Source organism: Calypte anna, chromosome 5A, assembly GCF_003957555.1.
Source record: "Calypte anna isolate BGI_N300 chromosome 5A, bCalAnn1_v1.p, whole genome shotgun sequence".
Classification (NCBI taxonomy): Eukaryota; Metazoa; Chordata; class Aves; order Apodiformes; family Trochilidae; genus Calypte; species Calypte anna.
The window spans coordinates 9559308-9580839 of NC_044251.1; the positions used below are offsets into that span (position 1 = coordinate 9559308).

General features: G+C 43.2%; 1 protein-coding gene across 3 annotated transcripts in view; it reads left to right on the top strand.

Annotated features, from left to right (window-relative positions):
* Positions 1 to 21532, top strand: part of ACTN1 (actinin alpha 1) — an 88060-nt gene that overhangs the window by 25243 nt on the left and 41285 nt on the right. For all 3 annotated transcript variants that reach the window (XM_030451729.1, XM_030451732.1, XM_030451731.1), the window contains exons 2-3: positions 15976 to 16090; positions 21077 to 21196. In XM_030451729.1, coding sequence (XP_030307589.1) covers positions 15976 to 16090; positions 21077 to 21196 — 235 coding nt within the window. The remainder of the gene's footprint in view (positions 1 to 15975; positions 16091 to 21076; positions 21197 to 21532) is intronic.

The window sequence follows — 21532 nt, forward strand, 5'->3', positions numbered from 1 at the left end:
TCATCATCCCTTCTCTTTAAGCAGTAGCAAACACAAAGGATAATTGATCTTTGCCTGACCCCATTCAGATCAATTCCCCTCAACTACCAGTCATCATTTATAAGTATATTCATCTTCCTACAGATGAATCAAAAGTTAAACCCTGCCCCAGCTTTTCTGTTGTCCTCTTTCAATCACCTTCTGTCTTTTCTATTGCCATGTTCATTTCCCAGTGACTGCCCACCAGGGGCCAGCCTGCTGGCAGGTAGGAGAAAATATCTTTTCTATGTGCAGGAACTGCACAGTTGATAGCAAAACTGGCAGCACTGTGTGCTTTAGGAAGCTTGGGAAAGGCTTATTATAATGGCATGTAATGATAGGGCAAGAGGTGATGTCTTTAAACTAGAAGAGAGTAAATTTAAATTAGACACTAGGAAGAAATGCTTCACTGTGAGGGTGGTGAGACACTGGCACAGGTTGCCCAAGGAAGTTGTGGCTGCCCCATCCCTGGCAGTGTTCAGGGCCAGGTTGGATGGGGCTGTGAGCAACCTGGTCTGATAGGAGGTGTCCCTGCCCATGCAGGGGGCTTGGAACTGGGTGATTCCAACCCAAACCATTCTGTGATTCTAGGGCATTGTTCAGCAATTACTGCAAAGGGAAAGTCCTCAAACTGTCAGAAATGTTCTTTGGCCAAAAATGCATATATTCTTAACTGTGGTATTACAGTTGTTTGTTTGGTTGGGGGTTTTATTAGTGAAAAGTGCATGAAGTGCACATTATCCATGGGGGGAGGGGGTGTCTAATATTGGGCTGATTTTGGTCTTGGTTGGTATTGTTGGGGTTTTTTGGTATTTTTTTCAAAAGCAAGGTAGATACTGAAAATCAAAAAATTGCAATACTTTGGGCAGCTTCCTTTCCTTTTGTACAGTACATTTGGATATGCAGCTAATGGTTGAATTGTACCTGTGAAGTGGTTTCCAAAGGGAATTGCCTCTCCCCTGATATGCACGTGCTAGACTCCTGTAAAGTGCTGTCTTACTTGGTAGCTTATTGTGGATGATGCCTTTAAACAAGTTTCTGCACAGCAGAAGAAAATGGGAGCCTGAAGCACCTGAACCAAAGCTCCTGAAAGTCATCACAACTCCACTGCCAAAGCAAAATCCTGCAACTTGTGACACAGTATTTCTTTTATATGCACCCTTGCTGAGAGTGGGGTCTTTTCTGTAGAGCAGGAAGATGTCTGTGATTCACTCCAGCCAGTATCTCAAATTGTGAGAGCTATTCTGAAACTCATTCACTTTTTGAAAAACAATAAAATTGCAGTTATTGATTGGGAACACTCACTATTTAATAAGAATACAGCTGCGAATATGGCTAAGGTGGAAATGGAGCTACTGAAAGGAAGGGAAAATCCTCACAACTTGAATTATTAAGAAATTAAGAAATGTCTAAAAACAATTAATTTTACCCTTGTTTCTGGTAGGATTTTGCTTTTCTTCCATCTTCTCTCTTTCCCAAGATAGTATTTGCATTGATGCACAGCATCTTGGGACACTTTGTATGGCAAGTAAGAATTGTTCAAATCCTCTTAAAGCTGTAAAAAAATAAAATAAAATCTATATTTATTTAAAAAAAACAGGTAAAACAAAACACTACTAACTCAGACATGTATTCATTTTTCTTGGTTAAAATATCTAATTTTTCTCCTTGAATATTTCTTCTAATCCCCTGCCCACCTGAAAGCCCCTTCTTAGAGGGGGAAAACATTGTTTTGTTTAGTTTTTTTTCTCTCATCTTATAACTGGGATTGCTGAGCTTTGGAAACAGTCCTAGCATTTTTATACCCAGTTTAGGCCTCCTTCTCTGGCCCTCTGAAGAATGTACCTTTTATACCAGTTGCCTTTTCTATAAATGGAAAGGCTCTGGGTTTGTGTTGAGTGAGGTGAAAAAAAAACAACCAAACAACAAACTAGTGCTGGCACTTGGTGTTCAGTTTATATCATCTGCCCTCTCCTGTGATGAGCTCTTTGACCTCATCTCCTAGAAATGAGCAAATGCAGGAATGTGAACGTGTCTGTGGCTTGAGCTTAAATCACACTCTGTCCTCAGCCACTGGAGTTTCCTACAGCTCTGGCTCCTACCTTCAGATTATCCATATGCTTTCCTGGCTTGTCCAGAATGCCAAATTAATTTCCCCAGCCAAATGCAGTAGTTTGGTGTTACTAATCTTACTAACAGATTACATTTGGGCTTGTCACGTCTTTCCAGAGGGTGAGTGAGGAGGAGAACAGGACTTTTACAGGAGGTGGTCCTGGGCTGGTACCCAAGTCCTCACCAGTCTATGGGGATGTCTGTTTGCCCAGGGCATTGATACTGGGACTTGCCTGCCCCCTGCTATCCCCTTGAGCTCTGTCTCTCCAAGAATGTAGTTTGAAGCCTTCAGCTCTTTGAGGTAGGAAAGTAGAAAGAGCAAATATTTCCTGATGGACTGAACTGGATGGTAACACTGTTTTCCTTCTTCTTTTCTCCTCCTTCTCTGTTTTCCTTCTTTCTGCAGTGTGTTTTCCCCCTGTGCTTCAAGAGATTTTCCTGTCATCAGGACAGTGAAAATCTTGCTGCTATGTTTAAAAAGAGATCAAATTTTCCCTATTAGTATCTGGCAAAGTATTTTGCATGTCTACTTTTAAATAACACATCAGTTCCTTTGGAGTTGTTTGGAGTCACAGAGTTTTTCTGTCATTCTGCCACTGTCCCCCACAGTGCAGAGTCTAATCCCACCCTCCTGTAGTCAGTGGGAACGTTCTCCTTGGTAGCCTTTGGGTCAAGTCCAGAAAGTTTGCAGACTGTATTTACCAGGCTTCACCCAGATCATCTATTCTGACTGGCTCAACACTCTCCTAAAGTATTGCAGATTGCTTTTGCTTTGCTTCCTTTTTTCCTCTTCATCAAAGGTTTGGAAAATTAGACTGTAAAACCATAGCACAATCTTTTTAAAGAATAAATGGTACCAGTAGATACTAGCTTAGAGCTACTGTGCTACTTGAAACAGAATCTGCCTTTGCTAATGGTTCAGGTTGAATAAAAGATCAAAGAAAATAAAAACAATAACATGAATGTTTCTCTTTACTCTTTCATCCTTGATATCAATCCCACATCTGAATTCTTCAAGAGAGAGTTTCTTGCTTTCATATATTGCATAAACTGTTTCAAGACAAAATAATTAAAAGTCAAAATAGATAAAAATATGAGGTTTTGGTCATGAGATCAAGAAAGTTTTTATGGACTACACCCGCTTAAATTTAGGTCATATTGTGCTTAGATTTATAATCTGGAGTCTTGCTAGACATTGGCAAAATGGAGCATGAATTGGGGGAAGCAGAGGAGAAGTCCTGTGCTGTCCTCAACCAAATGCTATTTTGGGTCATCCAGCATTGCCTCCATCACTCCTAATTCAGTTGCTGTTCTCTTGCGATGTCTGAAACATTGAACCACAACAGTCTGGAACAAACCCTGCTGTAATTATCACCTGTCACAATTTTTAATCTTCCACAACCTTTTTTCCTTTACTTTGCTTTAAGATCTCCATCCTGGTCTCAGCATATGAACTGGTAAGAGCTGAACTTGACCTCCCCTCCTTCTTCACTCCACTGCTGTACTGAGCCTCAGTTTCTATGCTTGCTGTGACCTGGACCCCTGGTACAGCTCCTGCACTGGACAGCCTTTGCCAAGCTGTTTTCCTACCAGTGTTGTTTCTGGGAGCTCTGGTACTCGGACACCTCTACGCTGGTTTTCACTCTGCTGTCCGGGTGTGCCGTGACTTGGCACGGATCCCTCAAAGCACACCTCACTACCAGGCAGGGCTGCATATGCTGGGGGAAGATAAGAGAATCCTATTAGTGCATGTGGTGGGAAGGTGGTGGTAGAAACTTGTAGTGGCGTGCAGATGCCTCTAGGGCCCATGAGGATGCTCACTAATTAGGCCACTCCTTGGGCTGTGATGCACACGAAGGAACAACTTGCTACTCTGCTAGTGTAGACAATTTAAATCCTGTTTTATCGTAGCTATTAGAAGACACAACTATGCCTCAGAAAGGAATACATCTTAATATCTCAGAAAAAAAGTCTTTGTAATCTCACCACCCACAGTAGCTTTGGTACTTTTAATATCCAATTAAAAATAAGTCACGATGCAATTCAATTTTAAGCGTGACCATGACATCAAACATACAAGTATGTACATTTCCCCACAACCACGGGGGACACAGCCACTGATATACATGAATTTGTGTTATTTTCAGCTGTTTCATGTGTTGGGTCATTAAACTACATGTGAAAACACTGCTGAACCTAAAGCTGTGCAAATGTGCACATCCACCTAAGAGTTACAGCTTGTAAGGTGAGATGCCTGTGGTTAACTACCAGTAATTCACTGAGGATCTGATCATCCTGATGCTGTCTGTGTGGCATTGCAAGCCTGCAGGGTCAGCGAGATATACAGTGGGCACACTGGCAAGTTTGTACCACCATAAAGACCTGCTTCTCTTCATACGAGAGTAGGTGCAGATATTGGCACCACCCCAGTTATCTGTGCTGGCTTCACAGAGGTAACAGCAGAAAAAAGTGACCACTCCTGCTGCTTTGGGTGTGTGAATGAAAGGAGCACATCTGCTTAAGGACAGAGGAGCAGCTCTACCTTTTCACAGCTTCTCTGTTGGTGCGTGTTGCAGGGGTGGAGGTGGAAGGGAGAAGGGCTACTGGGGTGGTCCTTGCTCAGTGTTCCTGAGGCTTAGTTCCTTATTTTGCATTTTAGAAGACATTCGTGGCTCACATGGATTAATGGTAGGTCTTCTCACAGCACCTTTATTGTAAACATGCAGTATCTTGCCTACACCCAGAGCAGTGAAATCCTTTCATCCAAGAATAGGTGTGTGTCACATTCCCTGTCTGACCTGACATTTCATTTTCCCCTAGAATGCCTGATGATAGATCTCCCATACAGCTCCCACATGGGCTCTCAATTAGCTTGTGTCTGAGTCACAGCAACATCCTTTTTTTTCTGACCTCCATGAAGCAATCCAATCACACTCACCCAAACAGCTGCAGCAATAGTTTTTGTCACCCATCACTTACAAACATTCTTTTCAGTTGATGTCTCTCCAGTATCACCTCTTTCTTCACTTTGTTAAATATGAGGTACCTGTCTTTGTTTTTAAGGCCCCATGTCTCCTATTCTTCTTATCTCTGCTGTGAGATGTCAGCGCTCGCCTCTGTCATCCTCTGATGCCAAGTGTCTGCTCATTAGATTTTCTAACAAATGTTTTCATTCCCTTGTTTGTGTTGCCTCTCTTGCTTAGGAGTAATCTGCTATAGAGAACCACATTTTTATTGTTTCCCCTTCAATTAGGCTGCTAGCACCAAGTGCATGGGCCAAGCTAGAGCAAACTGTACCGTGGCAGCAGGAATGGAGTTTTTGAGAACAAGATGATTGCACAGAAACATAGCATGGTGATCCCAAACACTGAGGAATGTGAGTCAAGCAGTCCTACAGTCTCATACAGGAGGCTGCTATTCAGATGCAGTTGTGTGGCTTGAAGGGATTGAGAACTACTTGTAGGATTTTTTTTTTAGATTGGGTCAGTCTTCTTAAATCTCTCTTTAGTTTACTACAATCTTGATAAAGAGCATGACAGGAGGTAGGTTGTGGATGTGCTGAGGCCACTGCCAAGCATCCTGACTAATGCTGCCTCATTGTTCTGGGATACACTGTCTACAGCCTCATCCCCAAGTTTCATGTTGAAAGTGCTTCGGAGCACAGAGCAGCTTTTCACCCTGGTCTCTTTGTAGTCCCAAGCACAGTAAGGTCCCTACCGATTTTCATGGTTCTTACTTATTGCTTACTTTTTGTGTACTTCACAGTCACCTTGTCCCAGGACATTAATTTTTTTCAAAAATCCTTATTTTTGGAGAATCTCATAGCAAGCAAATGAATGATCTTAATTACAGACCCTATTCAGAAGGAGAATCTGCTTGAGCAGAGAGTGATCCATTTCACAGATGCATATTAGTGTGAGAACTGAGCATTGACAGCACATTGTCAGAGACTGGTGATAGCCAAGAGTATCCACAAGTCTATTTTCCTCCTGTATATTTTAGCTTAGAGTTTGTGTTGCCAGTGGTGGCAGTGAAGTCCAAATACTTAGTGCAGGCATGCTGTGTAGTCCTCAGAAACTCTGTTGGATACCGATGTCCTTTCTGATTCCTTGCTCTGTCAGAGAGCTGTCAGGCTTCATGCCAAACACTGCTTTGGAGTCCCTTTCTCACTAGATATTGAGCTATAGGTTCTTTTAGCCAGGACACTTGCCATCCTCTCTTAGAAAAGCAGATTATTTTAAGTTTTTTCTGCCTTCCAGAGCTGTAGAGTCACTGAAGTTCTACAGCCTGAAAAGCCTGAAGCAATGACTTCTGCTAGTTTTGTACCGTCCATGCAGAGCAGTGTGCAAATACATGAAGTCATACATAATTTCAATTATTCAACCTGTTAACTTAGCTCTGTATTTAGAAAGCCTGGATAAATGAAGCTGTAACTTCCTTTTCCTCTCTTCTCCTTTATCAGCAAAGTAAACACCCAAAGAAGAACCACAGAAAAAGCAACACCTGTGAATCCTCCTAGGAAGATATAGGAAGCAGTGCCTTAGGGTAGCAGACAAGAGGGTTCTAGGTTGTTCCACTGTATCTGAACCTGACTGCAGAAGGGGTTTCAGCCAGATCATCTCCTGCATTGCTGGCTTTGTGGCTCTGGCTGCCCTTTCCCAAGGCAGATCTTGAGCACAGGAGCTGCATTTACATTGCCTGTGGCACAATGTGAATCCACTGGAGGGAGGGCACTTTGCTGTCCTGCTTTCAGTCGAAGGAAGTCCCATTCCCTTCTCCAGGGCTCTCAGAGAAGCCATGGCTGGAGTGGATCCACATGTCCTGATTCATGTTACAGTGCTAAGTTTTTGCTGTCTTGCTCCCTTCAGCTTTTTCCTGGGACCAAGTAGGTGACGCCTTACCATGCAATTAGTATTGGGTCTGGATTAACCCTCTGAGAGAACCCTCACCATCTGGCTGGGTGGTGAGATGTAAAGTGTAGGCCTGCCACCAGGGACATAAGGCTGTTCGTGAAGGTTTTCATCCCAGTGTCTTGACCCAATCTTTTGCAGGACAGTTGGGGTTCAGTCTTCATTAACTGAACAGTCTTGCTTTTACTGGCTTGTTGCCACTTTGTAGTCTGTGAATAGTTACATCCTAGTGCCAGTAAAATTATTTCTTCCAGTAGATCTTCAAATGCTATAAAACAATTGGAAGCTCAGCATATAAAGTGCAGAGACAAGCTCTGTTTATTTTGTGTTATGAGAAAATTTAAAGCAAGTTGACATTTATGAGCTGATTTCATAGGAGAGAGACAAGCATAAGGAAGACTCTTGCTAGTCTTAGCTTCACAATAACCTCTAAAAGACTATAATTCTAGCCAGTTGGTATCCTTACACAGTTTTTTTGCATGGCTCTTGCATGTCTGAAGACTTTCTTTAAGTGGCTTGTTATTAGTGCTTCCTGATAACTCTGGGATAAAGAGAGCTTTTACTGAAATGCCAGCCGACTCATTGATTTAATGGTCAGTAGCTTTCAAATGCCAAAAGCAGATTCTTTCTGAAATGGTGCAGCTCTGTAGCAGAAATGAGCTAAAGGCTCCAGAGGCACAAATGTAGAGAAGAACAAATATTTATGCTGTGTTGAATGGGAAGTGCACTGGATAGAGATTTCTGCCCTTAGCACTTTACTCTGTTGTTAGTTAATAAAAAGAATTGTTCTGACTCCAAAGCAGTTTATACCACACAGTGTGGAAGGAGGTTGTTTGGTTTTTGTTTGGTTTTTTTTTTGGTCCTGTCTTCCAGAAGAGAGTTTAAAAATGTATAAGACACTGAGGACTGTATTCCACTGAGCAAAAATGGAAAGTCCTATACTTGAATGTGTTTGCTTTTCTTGCAAATAATGTGCAGATTCATTGTCATTGTCCAAAAGGATAAATTGGTTGTTGGGAGGATTTATTTTCCCTACACAATGGTTCCATTGCTCCTTGGGACAAGGAGAGGCTTTTGTGGTGAACTTCACATTCCTATTGGGATCCAGCCTGGCTTATGCAGCTACAGGTAGAGCTGGGGCTTTTACTGCTGTGGTGGTGTTTTTAATCCTGATCTGCAGAGATGGGTTTTGAGAAGTGGCTAAGAAGCAGTGACTGAGCTCTGTGTTTCCAAGTTGCAGGGGCTGTGCCCTGGAGCTGGGAACTCCAAGTAAACTTGTAATTTTCCTTTTCACAGTCAGCAGTTCCTTATACAGCCAACAAATGGTTCTTTAGGTGGATGCTGGTAACACACAGTACTGTGTAATGATCCCTCCTGTTTTCAGGATGCGCTTCAGAAGCAGCGTGGGTTGTATTTTGTCTTTCAGACACACTTGGAGCTCAACAGCTGCAATTAAACCAGAACAGGACATTACCACTGATTCCAGTGGTACTAAACTCTTTTTGTGAAGGTGGTGAAATAATGCTATGAGTGTCTGTAATGATTTCTTCTGAATATCCACTTAATTCCTTCAGCCTTTCTAAAAGAATTGGCTAACTGCATTGGAAAGTAAAGCTCTTCATTGTGCAGTATTGGTTTCATTGAGTATCCTATCTACAATTCCTCAGAAGTCAGCTGCTAATAGTGTTAACTTTTCAACTTTTTGAACCATCCCAGTGTCCTGGAGTATGGGCTCAGGGAGTAAATTCTGGAAGTGTTTATCAAATGCCTTTCTTTTCAAGTCTTCTGGGTGGCTTCAAATGCAAAGATAGGTATTTCCAGTTATAAGGCATATTTCCAGTTATAAGATCAAAATTGGAAGGTGTGGCAAATGAAGGCTGATGTCTTTATTCAAGCTCAGACATGAGGCACTTTGAATGGCTCCCTGGACTTGCGACGAGTCTTGTGCAGAGGTTCTCCAATCCATGAAGCTCCTCTGCAGGGAGAGGACAGCAATTTATATTTTTTGACAACCTAGCAGAGATCCAAGGAGTAAACCAAGAGGTTTAGTGTACAGAGGTGAGGGCTGTAGAGCTGCAGTTCCTCCATTGCAGCTGAAAGCCACTAATATACGTGTGTGCAAAGCTTCTATCACTTGCATCCTGTGGGCACAGAAACTGTTCAGTGGGCCAGGAGACTTTTGGCTTAGTGGATCATAGTTGTACTTCATGAAGGGCCCTTTCAACACCCAGCTTTATTCACCAGGATTGCTGGTGTGTCTTGTCCAGCCGTGGTGTTTCTTGTGCCAAGGTGCTGACAGGATCCAGGATTACTCTGTAATTCCTAATTAACTGAGCACCTCCTTGTCAGTTTATGCCACAGGCTTGGGCGAGGAAAAAAAAGCTGCAACCAGGCTTGTCTTTTTGAGTCTGTGTTGAGTGTGAAGAGGGTGACAAACAGCCACCCACGAGATCCCAGCAATTCTTCCAAGTGCTTTTAAGGTGTGAATGGAGGATTTGGAGAAAGTGGTGCCAGAGGAACTGACAGAGAAATAGCACCAGGAAGGGGAAAATCCCATGAGACCCTGGGGCTTAATCCTGGCAAGGAATTAGTGCTGAGTGCAGGGAAACTTGGACTGTGTGTTTGAGATTTGTTTCATGGCCTGCCCAGCCTTTTGGTCCACGTCTTTGTGATTAATAAGGAAATCATGGCCTAGTCTGTCTGTTCAAGGAACAAGAGAGAGATTTGTGGTGACTGTGGGTTATCATCCTCCTTACTTGATACATTATATTCAGTTCTCAGACTACCTAGGTGGAAAGGATCCTACTTTGGGGCAGCTGGAACTGCTTTATTAGTGCTTCTATGGCTTTAAAAAGCTATGTGTGCAGCTTTAAAAAGCTATGTGTGTCTTAATAAACTATTAATCATTATTATCTGAGTGCCTCAGTTTTTGGTCCAGATCACTTCATTTAAGTAAAATTCCTTGCAGTGTGGAATCAGCTGTAGATTTGGTTGCAAAAATTAGCAGATCTGTCTCAGCAGTCCTATGAAGTATGGTGGTGTAGTAAGCAGGCACCACAGAGAGTTTGCTTTGAGGCCAGGCAGGGAATGCAGCCTGGCTGTGTAGTCAGAAGCCCAGGTGCAATCATCTACACACTTAACCAGCAGAAGAGCAGCACTTCCAGCTGGGTAAATTGATTTTGTTTTCCAGCTGTGTGTGATATGTTGTTTGAATATCTCTTTTTTTTTTTTTCTTTTTCTTTTTTTTCCTGATGAGTAGAAAGGGACCTGTCCTGTCATTCCCCCTGCAACACTAGAAGAAAGCCTGGGTTAGCACCCATAGCTTTCAGCCTGTTCAGGCCCTCGCTTTCCAGAGCACATGTGCAGACAGCAGAAAACTGGTACTAGGCTGAGATTTGTGTGCTAGCAGTTTCATCCTCTTCTTAACAAAAGCCAAACCTTTGTGGGAAGATCCCAACAGCAGAGCAGTGTTGAAATACTTGCTTAAAATTCATCTCCCAGCACGTAACATGACAAAGGAGGGTTCCTTGGTGGCCATGAACACTGCTTCCCTTTGAGCACAGAGATGGTGTTCTGGTGAGGTAGTGCTCTGGTGAATTCTTTGGCTGCTTACACCAGACCCTCCTCCTGTCAGAAAGGAGGCAAGCAGCACTGCTCTGGCTCAGTTACAACTTCTCCAGGGCTGTTACACAAATATGGCACAGTCTCTTGGCTGTGTCAGAAAGTTTACACTTGCCCATGGAGAAAGCAGGGCTGCATGGAAGAGTGATTTAGCAAGCAGAGAAGTAAAGAGCATCTGGAAAGGTCAGATAAAGCTGGAATGTCACTGTCCTAGCCACAAAGAGATAAAATTGCCCATTTATATTTTTTTTTTTAGTATCTGTCATTTATGTGGTTGTGGTAGCCTCGACATTTACATTGCTAAAATTGCTCAGTGGCTCAAGTGCCTTATGACTGTTTTCTTGCAGCAAAGAGCTCTCTAAATCTGTTCTCAGAGGTGTCAGGGCACTGCTGCTTTCCAAGCTGGAGCATTCTTTAAACTTGAAAATGTTGACTTACTGTCCTGCTTCCCCAGGCTTCAGGAACATTGCCAGAGCCACTTTGGTACCAGAAAGGTACTGAACTTGGAAAGGACAATGTGAAGAGGAAAGGTTTGCAGGAACAAAAACTTCAGAAAGTGCAAAGAGTACCAGAAGGTGCATGTGTGCATGGTCGGGTAATATAGAGAGAACCAAAGGGAGGTTTGCTGTTGGCAGGACTGGGAGATACCTGGGAGGAGCTTGCTGAAGATTTGGTGCAGGGTTTGCAGCAGTCACCTGACTGTTGTTTTTAGTTAACTCCTGTCTGCTCAAGGGTTAGTGAACTCTGGAGAAGCACAGACTTTCAATGTTGTGTTAGATAAAGAGTGCATGTGTATGTTAAACTGGGAGTGCAGGTAGGCTTGGAGAGGTTACCCCAGCATTAAACTTCCCACATATGCTGAGGCAACGGAACAGTTGATCATATTTGCTTGCTTTTAGTAATATTTGTCATTCTTTTTGCTGTGTCACAGATTTATTGTGGTAGAAATAAAGGTCCTATTGTTTGTACAGCACCCAGCACACAAATAGTAAGGGCTGAATTTAGTCTCAGGGATCTTGCTGACGAAGCTGAAGTGTGAAAAGAGCAGGGGCCGCAGAGAGCAATGATGAGAAATGCACATGTGTACACACAAACGTGTGTGCTTCTGCATCAGGCATCCTGCATTGTGAACACTAAACAAGAGGCAGACCTGCAGGGGGGTCCTGGTGATCTGTTGTGTGCAAAAATTAAATTAAAGAGTACAGTACATGGAGAGATCCAAGAGCCAGGAAACACATCTCTGTTTGCACCTCTTACTCAGTTACCATAGAAAATGTATGCTGTGAGATACATATGAAGAAAGTCCAGCTGATGATATGTTTTCATGGTGTTAATTAACAGCAGGTAGTTTTCCAGCCCTGAAATTCTCTAAGTCTCATGATTAGCAGAGTATTTGTTTCCTTGTCTTTGGGATAGGGAGTCAGAGGTGAGCAGGAATACAGACTTCAGGCTTCTCCTTCTGCAGGCAGCAAGAAAGCACAACTGCTGCCTCGAATGAAGAGATGGTGCTTTCCACCTGGCAGTGCATTTCTGCCCCCTGAACTGGGATGCACCTCACCCCAGCAAACACAAGCGTGGTGTGTGTTTTTCTCCTCCCAGGGCCAGGACTTTGCCAGAAAGGTGGTTGTCTGCACTCTGCTTTCCACTTTCAAAATCTTGTTTGCTGGTGAGAGGCAGCACAGGAAGGCTTACTGGCCATGGGGGGGTGATTGCCACCACTATCTGCCACTCAGGGCACAGGGGGAAGAGGCTGAACTGCCCAGAAACTGGATGGGGTGAGTGGGTGGTTTCAGTAGGTTTCCCAGAATAACAGATAGGATCCCGTGAGTGAAGCCAAGTCAGTAAAAGTGGCTCCAAACAAGGCTGCCAGTGGGCAGCAAAAATTTCAGCTATCTCTTCATCTCTTGCTCCCCCTGAATTTTCTTCCATATTTCTCCAGCTTTCTTCCATCTGTCAAATCTTGAGTTTGAAAGTAAGAAGATATTTTACTCCTGTGCAGCATATGCAACAAATGCAACACACAGCTTTTTTCTGATTATTATGTTTTCCTATCTGATTCTCTGGGTTGGTCTGTGAAGAATACAGCTTATTAATGCCATTGCAATTAACAAAAGTCTTCATTATCCCGCTTTCCTATACAATGGTGTGATGTATCCACACTGGGCTGCTGCTCCCATATGCTGTTGTGCTGTTATAGTATCATGCTTATTGTAATTCATGTAGGACCTAAAGGTGCCTTGAGAAAATATCTGCACATCTGGGAGCTGTCTACTGGGAACTGTGTGCTATTAACCCTTTATGGTCCATGTCCTTGAGCTGAGGTGCCAGCTCTACCAGTGATGGATAATGGCAGCATTTTGCAGAGTTATCTCACTTCAGCTCCTCTGAGGTCATGGTATGGTGGAGATGACTTCAGCAGAGAAGTTGAGTGCTGGCTCTGGGACTTACTTTTCCACTAAGCCCTCAGTGACTCTTGCAGCAATAAAAATAATCTCACTGATCTAGTTATCCTGCCTGGATTTATAATAATGCACGGTTTAGAAGATTTGTGGTTTGCTTTTAATTTCATCTATGTTTCTTAGAAATGTAGTGCTGATCAATATCTTCCATCCTTAAAATGAGCAGAGAGATGCCCAGTTGAGCTGCACCAGTATTCTCCATTATTTAAAGCAGAACTTTCTGCTTTCCTGTCTGCTTTGGGCAGGTGGAAAACTGAAATGGCTTCAGGGCAGCCATGCAAGAAATAAAAGTGCAACCTGGTGGCCTGTGAGCTAGATCTCAGGACCCCCTCAATTCAGAACATTTTGTGGTGCAACACAGGGCCATTACTAGCTCTAGGTATCTTGCTTTGCCTGGTCTTTTAATATGAGGAGGTTCATGGGCATCCACAAGCTTCCAGACATAACTTGCTCTCTTACTTTGGTATGTGAGGATGATGTAGCTTTTGAAAGCATTTCTGCTTTCATTTGCAGAGGAGTGAAAGAGAAAACCAAATAAGTGCCCACATAATATAGCATAGGCAACGGATGAAGATAGCACCACCAAGGCCCATTTTCAAGTAAAACTGTTCTTATTTGAAAAGAAACAAAACAAAACACTTATTTCTCATGGGAATAGCAATATAAGGTGCTTAATGACCTACTCTTTTTTTTTAAAAGCTTCCAAATCTGGAAGGAAACCAGGACATCTTGAAAAAAGATACTCCAAGCTTTCACAATACGTGCATCTGTCCAAAGGGCCATTGCTGTGGAAGTTTTTACAGCTGCACTGTTATCCTGCTCCATCCCACAGCCCCAGTGGAGAGCAAGGCCAGAGCAGAGCAGTGGGGAGCCTGGCAGCTGTTGAGCTTTTTTCAAGGAGAGATTCTGCTGTTTGTAGTTGTGTAACATGAATGTGAGCAGGTTAGTAGAGGAGGAAGCCCAGCTTCCAGACAAATCAGAACAAGCTCTGAGGCTCCTTGCTCCTTGGAGTATTCTTTTTCTTTGGAAACCTGTGCATGGTGTAAGCAGTGGTGAATTCTGAATTTTTGGCAGGCCATGCTTCAGTATCAGCTGAGTGAGTCCTTGCTGCTCTGGTTCCCCAGCAGCCTAAGCTGGCATGACCTCTGTGGTCCACTCCACCCTTCTTCTGGGCACATGTATGCCACATTTTCTATTGCAGAGGCTTGTTAGACTCTGCTGAACTGCCGCTATGCACTAACTGAGCAGAAGAGTTGCCTTTCCAAGGAAAGTAAACAGTTCTTTGCTGGATCAGTGAGATGAATTGGCTCTGGGTGCACATCTGGGAGAGGGAGGAAAGAAAGATCTCTTTTCCTTGTGGTAGGACTGAGCTTTTGGAGCCAGTCATTTTTTGTGTAACCTCAACCTTCTATTTAGAGAGTGATTGAGGGGTTATCAGTTGGTACAAAGGAAAGGGTTTACTTAGTGTCTTATTCAAACACCATGAAACACATTCATTAGCACTTGGACAAACTTGTCTGCCTTAAAAGAACTGGTTGCTACCATTTGCTCTTCAAACAGTTCTTTTGTGTCAAACAGCTTCTGCATCTCCATGGTGGGCTATATGATTCACCTGTTTAAGACCATGCCATGCTAAGATATCTGAGGTGTTTTATATTTGCTTCTTGTGTATTAAACATCAAATGGTAATGCTTGTTTTTCTCTTTCAGACCTGTTCACATGGTGCTCTTTTCGATAATCCCTCCTATGACACCTCTTGGATGAGATAGTCTCTTTCCTGTCAGTGCCCTACATGCCCATTGTTCAGAACATGGGCTGACAGATTTCAACCACAGAAATGTCTTGTCATCAGTTGTGGTGAAATTCATTTCTTTCCTTTGAGAGATCCTTTTACCCTGACCACTTGAGGTCAGAAGGCATTTCCAAAAAGAGTTTTGACTTGCTTTGTTGTAGTGTATGCAATTCATACTCGTATTATTACTCCAGTTGTGGTGCATACTAACATAAACTGCAGAGTGACTGTGATCTCTGTGGTTGAGGTTGTTGCAGTGATCCTTCTGCCAGTGGCTTTCAAGCAGTGGGAGCCTGGAACTGTGCTGAACGGTACTGTCACTATGTAGTGCTTACCTGATTCTTTCCAGGGCATGCACTTCTGTTAGGATGGGCAACAGCAGCATTATCCAGAAAGCATTTACTCCTTCATGCAAAGGGGCAGGGGAGCTGGGACAGACAAGGGAGGGAGGGATGCTTAGCAGCAAGTCAGTGAGAATGGAAGCAGCAGGAGAGACACGGCTGGGATGTGGGTCATGGAGCTGAGGAGCTGGGCACGTTGTCCCTCTGTCTTAGTGGAAGGGCCACAGTGTCTGCTGGGGATGGAGCAGACCAGAGCAGATGGCTGCAGAAGAATGGTCCTTTTTTAGTCAAGCACCTGTTTAGAGATGAGAATATCTGGAATTTTTGTTTTCTGTTCTCCTTCATATTATGTTAAGATGCATCATCTAAAACCATTGGAGTCCATAGTAATCAGAACACTTGGGATGCCTTAAAGTCAGTTTCAGGGTGTTATAAACAAAGCACAGAATGTAAGGGCCTCTCCAGAAAATCAGACATGCTGGAGCCTTGAAGTGACTGTTTCTCTCAGACTCCCTCTGTCATGGGAACACCGTACAACTTATTTACACATTTAGGTAGTAGCACTTGTGCTTTGGGAGGAGAGTGGGTAGAAAGTTTATAACCTGCCAAGCATTTGAATTTGTGTCATGGCATTTAACAGCATTGCTTTGGTTCTGAACTGTTGCTTGGCTTCTGGGAAGATTACTGACTGATTTTTGTTTTCTTTCTTTCCTCTGTTTTAGACATTTACAGCTTGGTGTAATTCTCACCTTCGCAAGGCTGGAACACAAATTGAGAACATAGAGGAAGATTTCAGGGATGGTCTTAAACTCATGTTACTTCTGGAAGTCATTTCAGGTGAGAGAGGTTCTGTGTGGTGTTCTTAAGTGTCCTGACCATCTCTGTTCTGAAATCTCTCCTCCCTCTTTCTCTCAAAATAGGGCTGTAATGCTGCAGATTTTTCTGGAATATAAGAACAGCTGCTCTCTGATTCAGAACAAATCTCTCCCTGACAAATATCTTGTCTCCAACAGTGACCATTAATGTGCTTTTGGAATGTACTCCAAGCCTCATGGCCTATGCAGGCTGCCCATTGCATTCCTGCTCCAGCTTCTCGGCTTTGCTCTGCCTGTCAGGAATGCACAGCCTCCTGTGAAGGCTCAGGCAGCAGCTCTTGCTGCTTGGCAGGGCTGACAAAACAGCTCTGGGAAGAGTGTGGGAATGGTGCACTGGCAAATCATACCAAAGCCAGATGATAGTGGGAATAGGACGCAAGTTATTGGAAGAGGGGAGTCAAACCCGTAAATCTTCTGTGTCATTCAGTTTCAGCTGTGACTAAAGTTTTTCCATTCTAGTTTCAATAGAGTTCAGTGCTGAAGCCTTCAGGGGCAAAAAAAATCCTAAAGAGAAGCAAAATCCCAGAAAACCCCATCTGAAATAAAAACAGTGGCATGAACAAGTTAGGTCAGATTTGTTTTCACTCCCTTTCACAAATGTCCTGCTACCTGGAAGATCTCTCTCAGGGACTATTTCATATAAGCAGTAATTTCTGTTAATGTGCTGATAAATACCTAGGTCAAGTATTGTGGGAGGCATTGAGGGGGAACTAAGCTGTATATTGTATGCTCACAGACTTTCTTTTGATGACTTTTGAGCCAGTAAGAGCAGCTCAGTGACTTGCACTCCTGACCTTGGTGGTACATTTTCCAATAAAATTGCTGTAATAGAAGCACTCAGGCTGCCTTCCCTCTGACCCTCCTTTCCCGCTCTCCCTCCTGTTTTCCCTCCTTCTCTCCCTTTCTCTCCTTTCCCTTTGCCAGCACCTGCAAAGATGCTGCCAGTATGTATGTTTCTCAGAATTTATGAATATAGATTAAAACCTGGGGGGGTTTGCTCATGCTGGTGGTTTGGAGGGATCAGAGTTCACAGTATTATCAGATCTTTGTGAGTTCCAGTAAGAAACAAAGCAGCAGAGTCCTGTTAGTTCATTTTCTGTATTTCTGTATTTATGTTCCCTTGCAGAGGAGGGGCTGCAGCCTGTAAGCTGGGGCAGTTTAGTTTCTAATCATTGAACCTGAAGACAGGGAAGAGAATCATGGTCCAGGGGAGGGTGAACAAGGCTTGGTGCTAAAACAGGGGTTCTCATCCCGCTCTGTTTAGTTTCCTCGCTTCATCTCCCACTCTTCCTCTCCTGTTGTCCTTTGGGATCCCTTTGGCAGTGCCTGTTTGACCCCCTACCCTCAGTCTGGGCAGAAGGAATGGCTCCTGAGGGTGAGTCTGGCATTTCCCCCTTACTGCTCAGTGCCCAGCAGGAAGAGCCCTGGGGAGTAGCTCTGGGCTGCAGCCCCCCTGGGATCATGGTCCTTCACACATCAAGTCTGAGAGTCCTTTCCTTAGAGACAGCAGAAGCTAGAAATGCAGTTCTCCTGGGTACAGTGGCATAAGAGGAAAAATTTAGCACAGTGTTTTTAGGGTTGTTTTTTTTTCCCATTTAATTTTTATCATTGGTGTGCTTCCATTTCCAGCTTCTGGCCTTTCCTCTAAGCTCTTGGCTCACTCCACACCTTCCTCTTCCCATGGTTTGGGGGGACTGGAATTCAGCATGGGCAGGGTTGCTCTGAGGCATTCTGCTCTTTTCCTCTAACCCACGTGATGGTCCTAAATTCCTTTAGCTGTGAGAGCACTGGGCCAGGCTGGCTGAGAGTGGTGCAGAATTGAGCACATCCTCTGCCTGGCCAGGGTGTGTGAGAGTGAGGGACCACTGTCTTCCTCTGCCACCATGCTGCCATGAGAGGAACGATGGAGTCTGAATCAGGGATGCTGCTGGAGACTCTAGGGTGGGAAGGGGCTGTGCTGCTGGGACACCTCTGTTTCAGGGCAGATCCTCCTGTATGTCCTTGAGGACACTTTACTGCTGAGCAGCTGAGGCACATAGGAAGCCATTTTCTTGTCCAATGTAACTTCCCAAAGTCTGGAAAGCAGTGATGTTCTTCAAGAGGAATGTGCCTTGGTTTTACACATCCCAGTACCTTTTGGTGGTGAGTTCTGTTTTCTGCTGTTACTGGGTCCCCTTCCAACCCAGCCAGAGCCCCTTGGTCCTGAGCCACTGTGTGGTTGGAGAGGCTCCACAGGCAGTCCTGGAACTTCCTCATTGTGGGTACTCTCCTTTGGCATCCATCCTCCCCTCCAGAAATTGTCCCAAAGGATACACTTGAATTTTTAATCGCATGTATTTCCTTCCCCTGACAATGCTTTTTTTAAAAATAATACTACAAGACTGAAAAAGGCTATGCTCATATCAAGTACTTTATTTTAAAAGTTATAAAGCTCTGCCCCCCCAACAAAACAAAAAAAAACAAAGCACCCAAAAAACCCAGAAGGAATGACTAATTGAAACTTTTTCAAAACAAATTTGCTGTAAATAAGTTCTATGCTAACACTTCCTTGCATTGTTTTTAAAAATTGCTTTTAAAATACACCCTTGGGCTAGTACATAAGAATCAGAGAACAGGAGCAAGCAGACCATTTGCATTTTCTCAGCTGGGATGAGTACTGAGAAATAAAGCAGTGGTGCAAATGGCTGAAAGTAGAACATATTTCTAGTAGGCTTCCCTTGTAACAGTTGACATCATTAATAATGTATGGCATGGAATCAGATTAAACTTTTCTCTGGAAATCTAAATTTGTAATAATGTCCAAGTCTGAAGGAAATAGCCATCAGGTTTTTTGTTGTTGGTTTTTTTTTTTAATATTCTAAAACAAATGTCCTATTATGGTATTTCTGAGGGAGAGAGACTGCAGTTTTGCAATCACCATCAACTGCTTGAGGGTCACGTTGCTGTCAGAGGGAACAACCCTGCCCGCAGCAGCCCCAGGGAGAGCAGTTCAGATGCTCTCCCTTATGTTGGCAGCACACATCATGTGACCACAAGGTGAATTGGATCAGCTTGCTGTTCCAGGTGAAACCTAAACTCTTCTCTCTATTTTTCTTATTGCAAGGCTAGTTACAGTCACATCAGTTGAAGAAAATGGCTATTTTTTATCTGGGTCAACTCATTTGGTGACATTTGGCAGCATACCTCTGCTTAAGTCTATTGTGAAACAGCATGTAAAAAGTCATTGTCAAACTGTCACAAAAATTGCTTCCACCTTTATTTAGAATGCTTAGCATTATCCAAATGGAAAAAGAAATCAATGTACCATGGCATGTACTTGAGACTCCATTGAAGCAAAGGAGATTTTTTTAATCCTAGGGAGTACCAAAATTACATTTTATTTAAATTATCAGATATAAGTGTTTCATTTTCAAAGTGAATCTGGTTTTATCCTTAAGCTTGAGAGCAAGTGAAACCAGCCTATAATAATCACTGAAACTCTTAAAAAGGATTTTCAGACTTTTTTCTTTGTAGGGCACAGCCATGAAGATAATCTATTTTTCTCCCTTGTCTGCTTTTCTTCACTTCTTTGTTAGGAAACAAGGCACATCCAATTTTAGTATAAAAAAGAATTCTTTAAAATGTACTTTCCTTTCTCACTCGTAAGCCCCAAAGATTTTGAGTCAGCTCACATAGACTTAAATATTCAGATTCAAGATATAGCAGGAGACTTTTGGAACTGTTATAGGTCAGGTGACTGGTTGCTTGCCTAGACTTGCCCATTTGATCTCTCTTTATTATCTCATAAATTATTTTTTTTCAAAGTGCAAAGCCTGCTTGCATTTTGTTTAGATCTTTTTGTACTCTGGAGCTTGTGATCTGAAAGCAGCTGTTCTGTTCATTTTTTGCTGCTTTGAGTGACATACAGCTGGTTCCTGGTTGTCCCATCCAATTGTATTTCCAGCAGAGGTTCCTTTCCAAAGTCCACTTGTCTGTCCAAGCTTCAGTTTGCTGACTCTGCTTGCTGGGCTCATGTCAGTAAAAGTAAGCTGTGAACACAGTTGCAGGCAGCCTATAAAGAAGGGCATGACTGCACTTAATGCAATTCCTTCAAATATATAGGGTCAAAGTGCTTTTCCAAATCTTCCAGCTTTGCTGCAGTCAGGAGCTGGCCTTTGCCCTAAGACTCGTTTGTGTCAGAGATTTACCTGCTCTTAGCTCAGAGCTGGGCTGCTTCCCTCTCTCTGCCTCATTATAGACATTTAATATACATACTACTGTGTAAGAGACCATTTCATAGAGTTAGAAATACAGCAGACAGAATGTAAAGGAGTCGAGGTGAGAGTCCTTACGGTTCTAAAGCCACTTGCCAAAGAAGTGATTTTATTTCCTGATACAGTCAGTTGTGGCCAATGAGTGCAGAGGCTGGGGAGGTACAAGGTCTGTATCCTGGCTGGGGAAGAGAAAAGGCAAGATACAAGATCACCCTCATATTTGACTGTAAGGGTTTTCAAGGAGAAATTTGCTTTGTAAATTGCGTGTTGTAAATGCTGGAAGGGACCTCCTCACCTGTTTTTTTTTGGTGGAGGGAAGTTTTTGTTGTTTCCAGATATCATTATCTGTGGTTCATGGTAGGGAGGTTAGTTCCACTGCCTAGCTCAGTGTGATTTTGAAGGACCTTTTCACCTTTGACACAAACCTGCTGTGGAAAGGACTTAGTGTTGACAGTTCTGCTATTAAATTACCTGAGGCGCAACAAAAAGATACTTTTCCGTCTGATTCTTTCTGAGATTCTTAAACATTGACTGTGGCTGTCCTGCTTTCACTGTTGAGAAAGGTTACAGGGAGGTCTGCCCTTTGCCTGGCTGAGCAACAGAAGCCACCAGCATGGGGGAACACTCATCAGGGAAGAAAAGGTTCAGAATTGTTTTCTAATCCTTTTTTTTTTTCTCTCTCTCTCTCTCATTAGGTGAACGTTTGGCTAAGCCTGAAAGAGGTAAAATGCGAGTGCACAAAATATCCAATGTGAACAAGGCCTTGGATTTCATTGCCAGCAAAGGAGTCAAACTAGTATCTATTGGAGCAGAAGGTAAAGAAATGAGCTGATTTGTCTGGGCCCAAGCTGTGTTTTGCCATTGCCTTTCCCTAGCAGCTGCATGTCATATGTTTCCCTTGCCCCTTACCATGTCCTAGTAAGATGGAAGACAAAGGGGAGATATTAGGCCTTTATTTTGGATTTATTTTTCCACCTTCATACCAAGCTGCTCAACCTGATTCTCATTTGGGCCGATTGGTCTGGTCCTCCCGTTTTTTTCCTAAGTTAAAGAAAACATTGAGCAGCTGCTTTTATATTGCTTGTTGCTGAGCTGCTGGGAAAAGACCCCATGTTGCTGTAAGGCATCCCATGTGCAGTCACCATTACAGG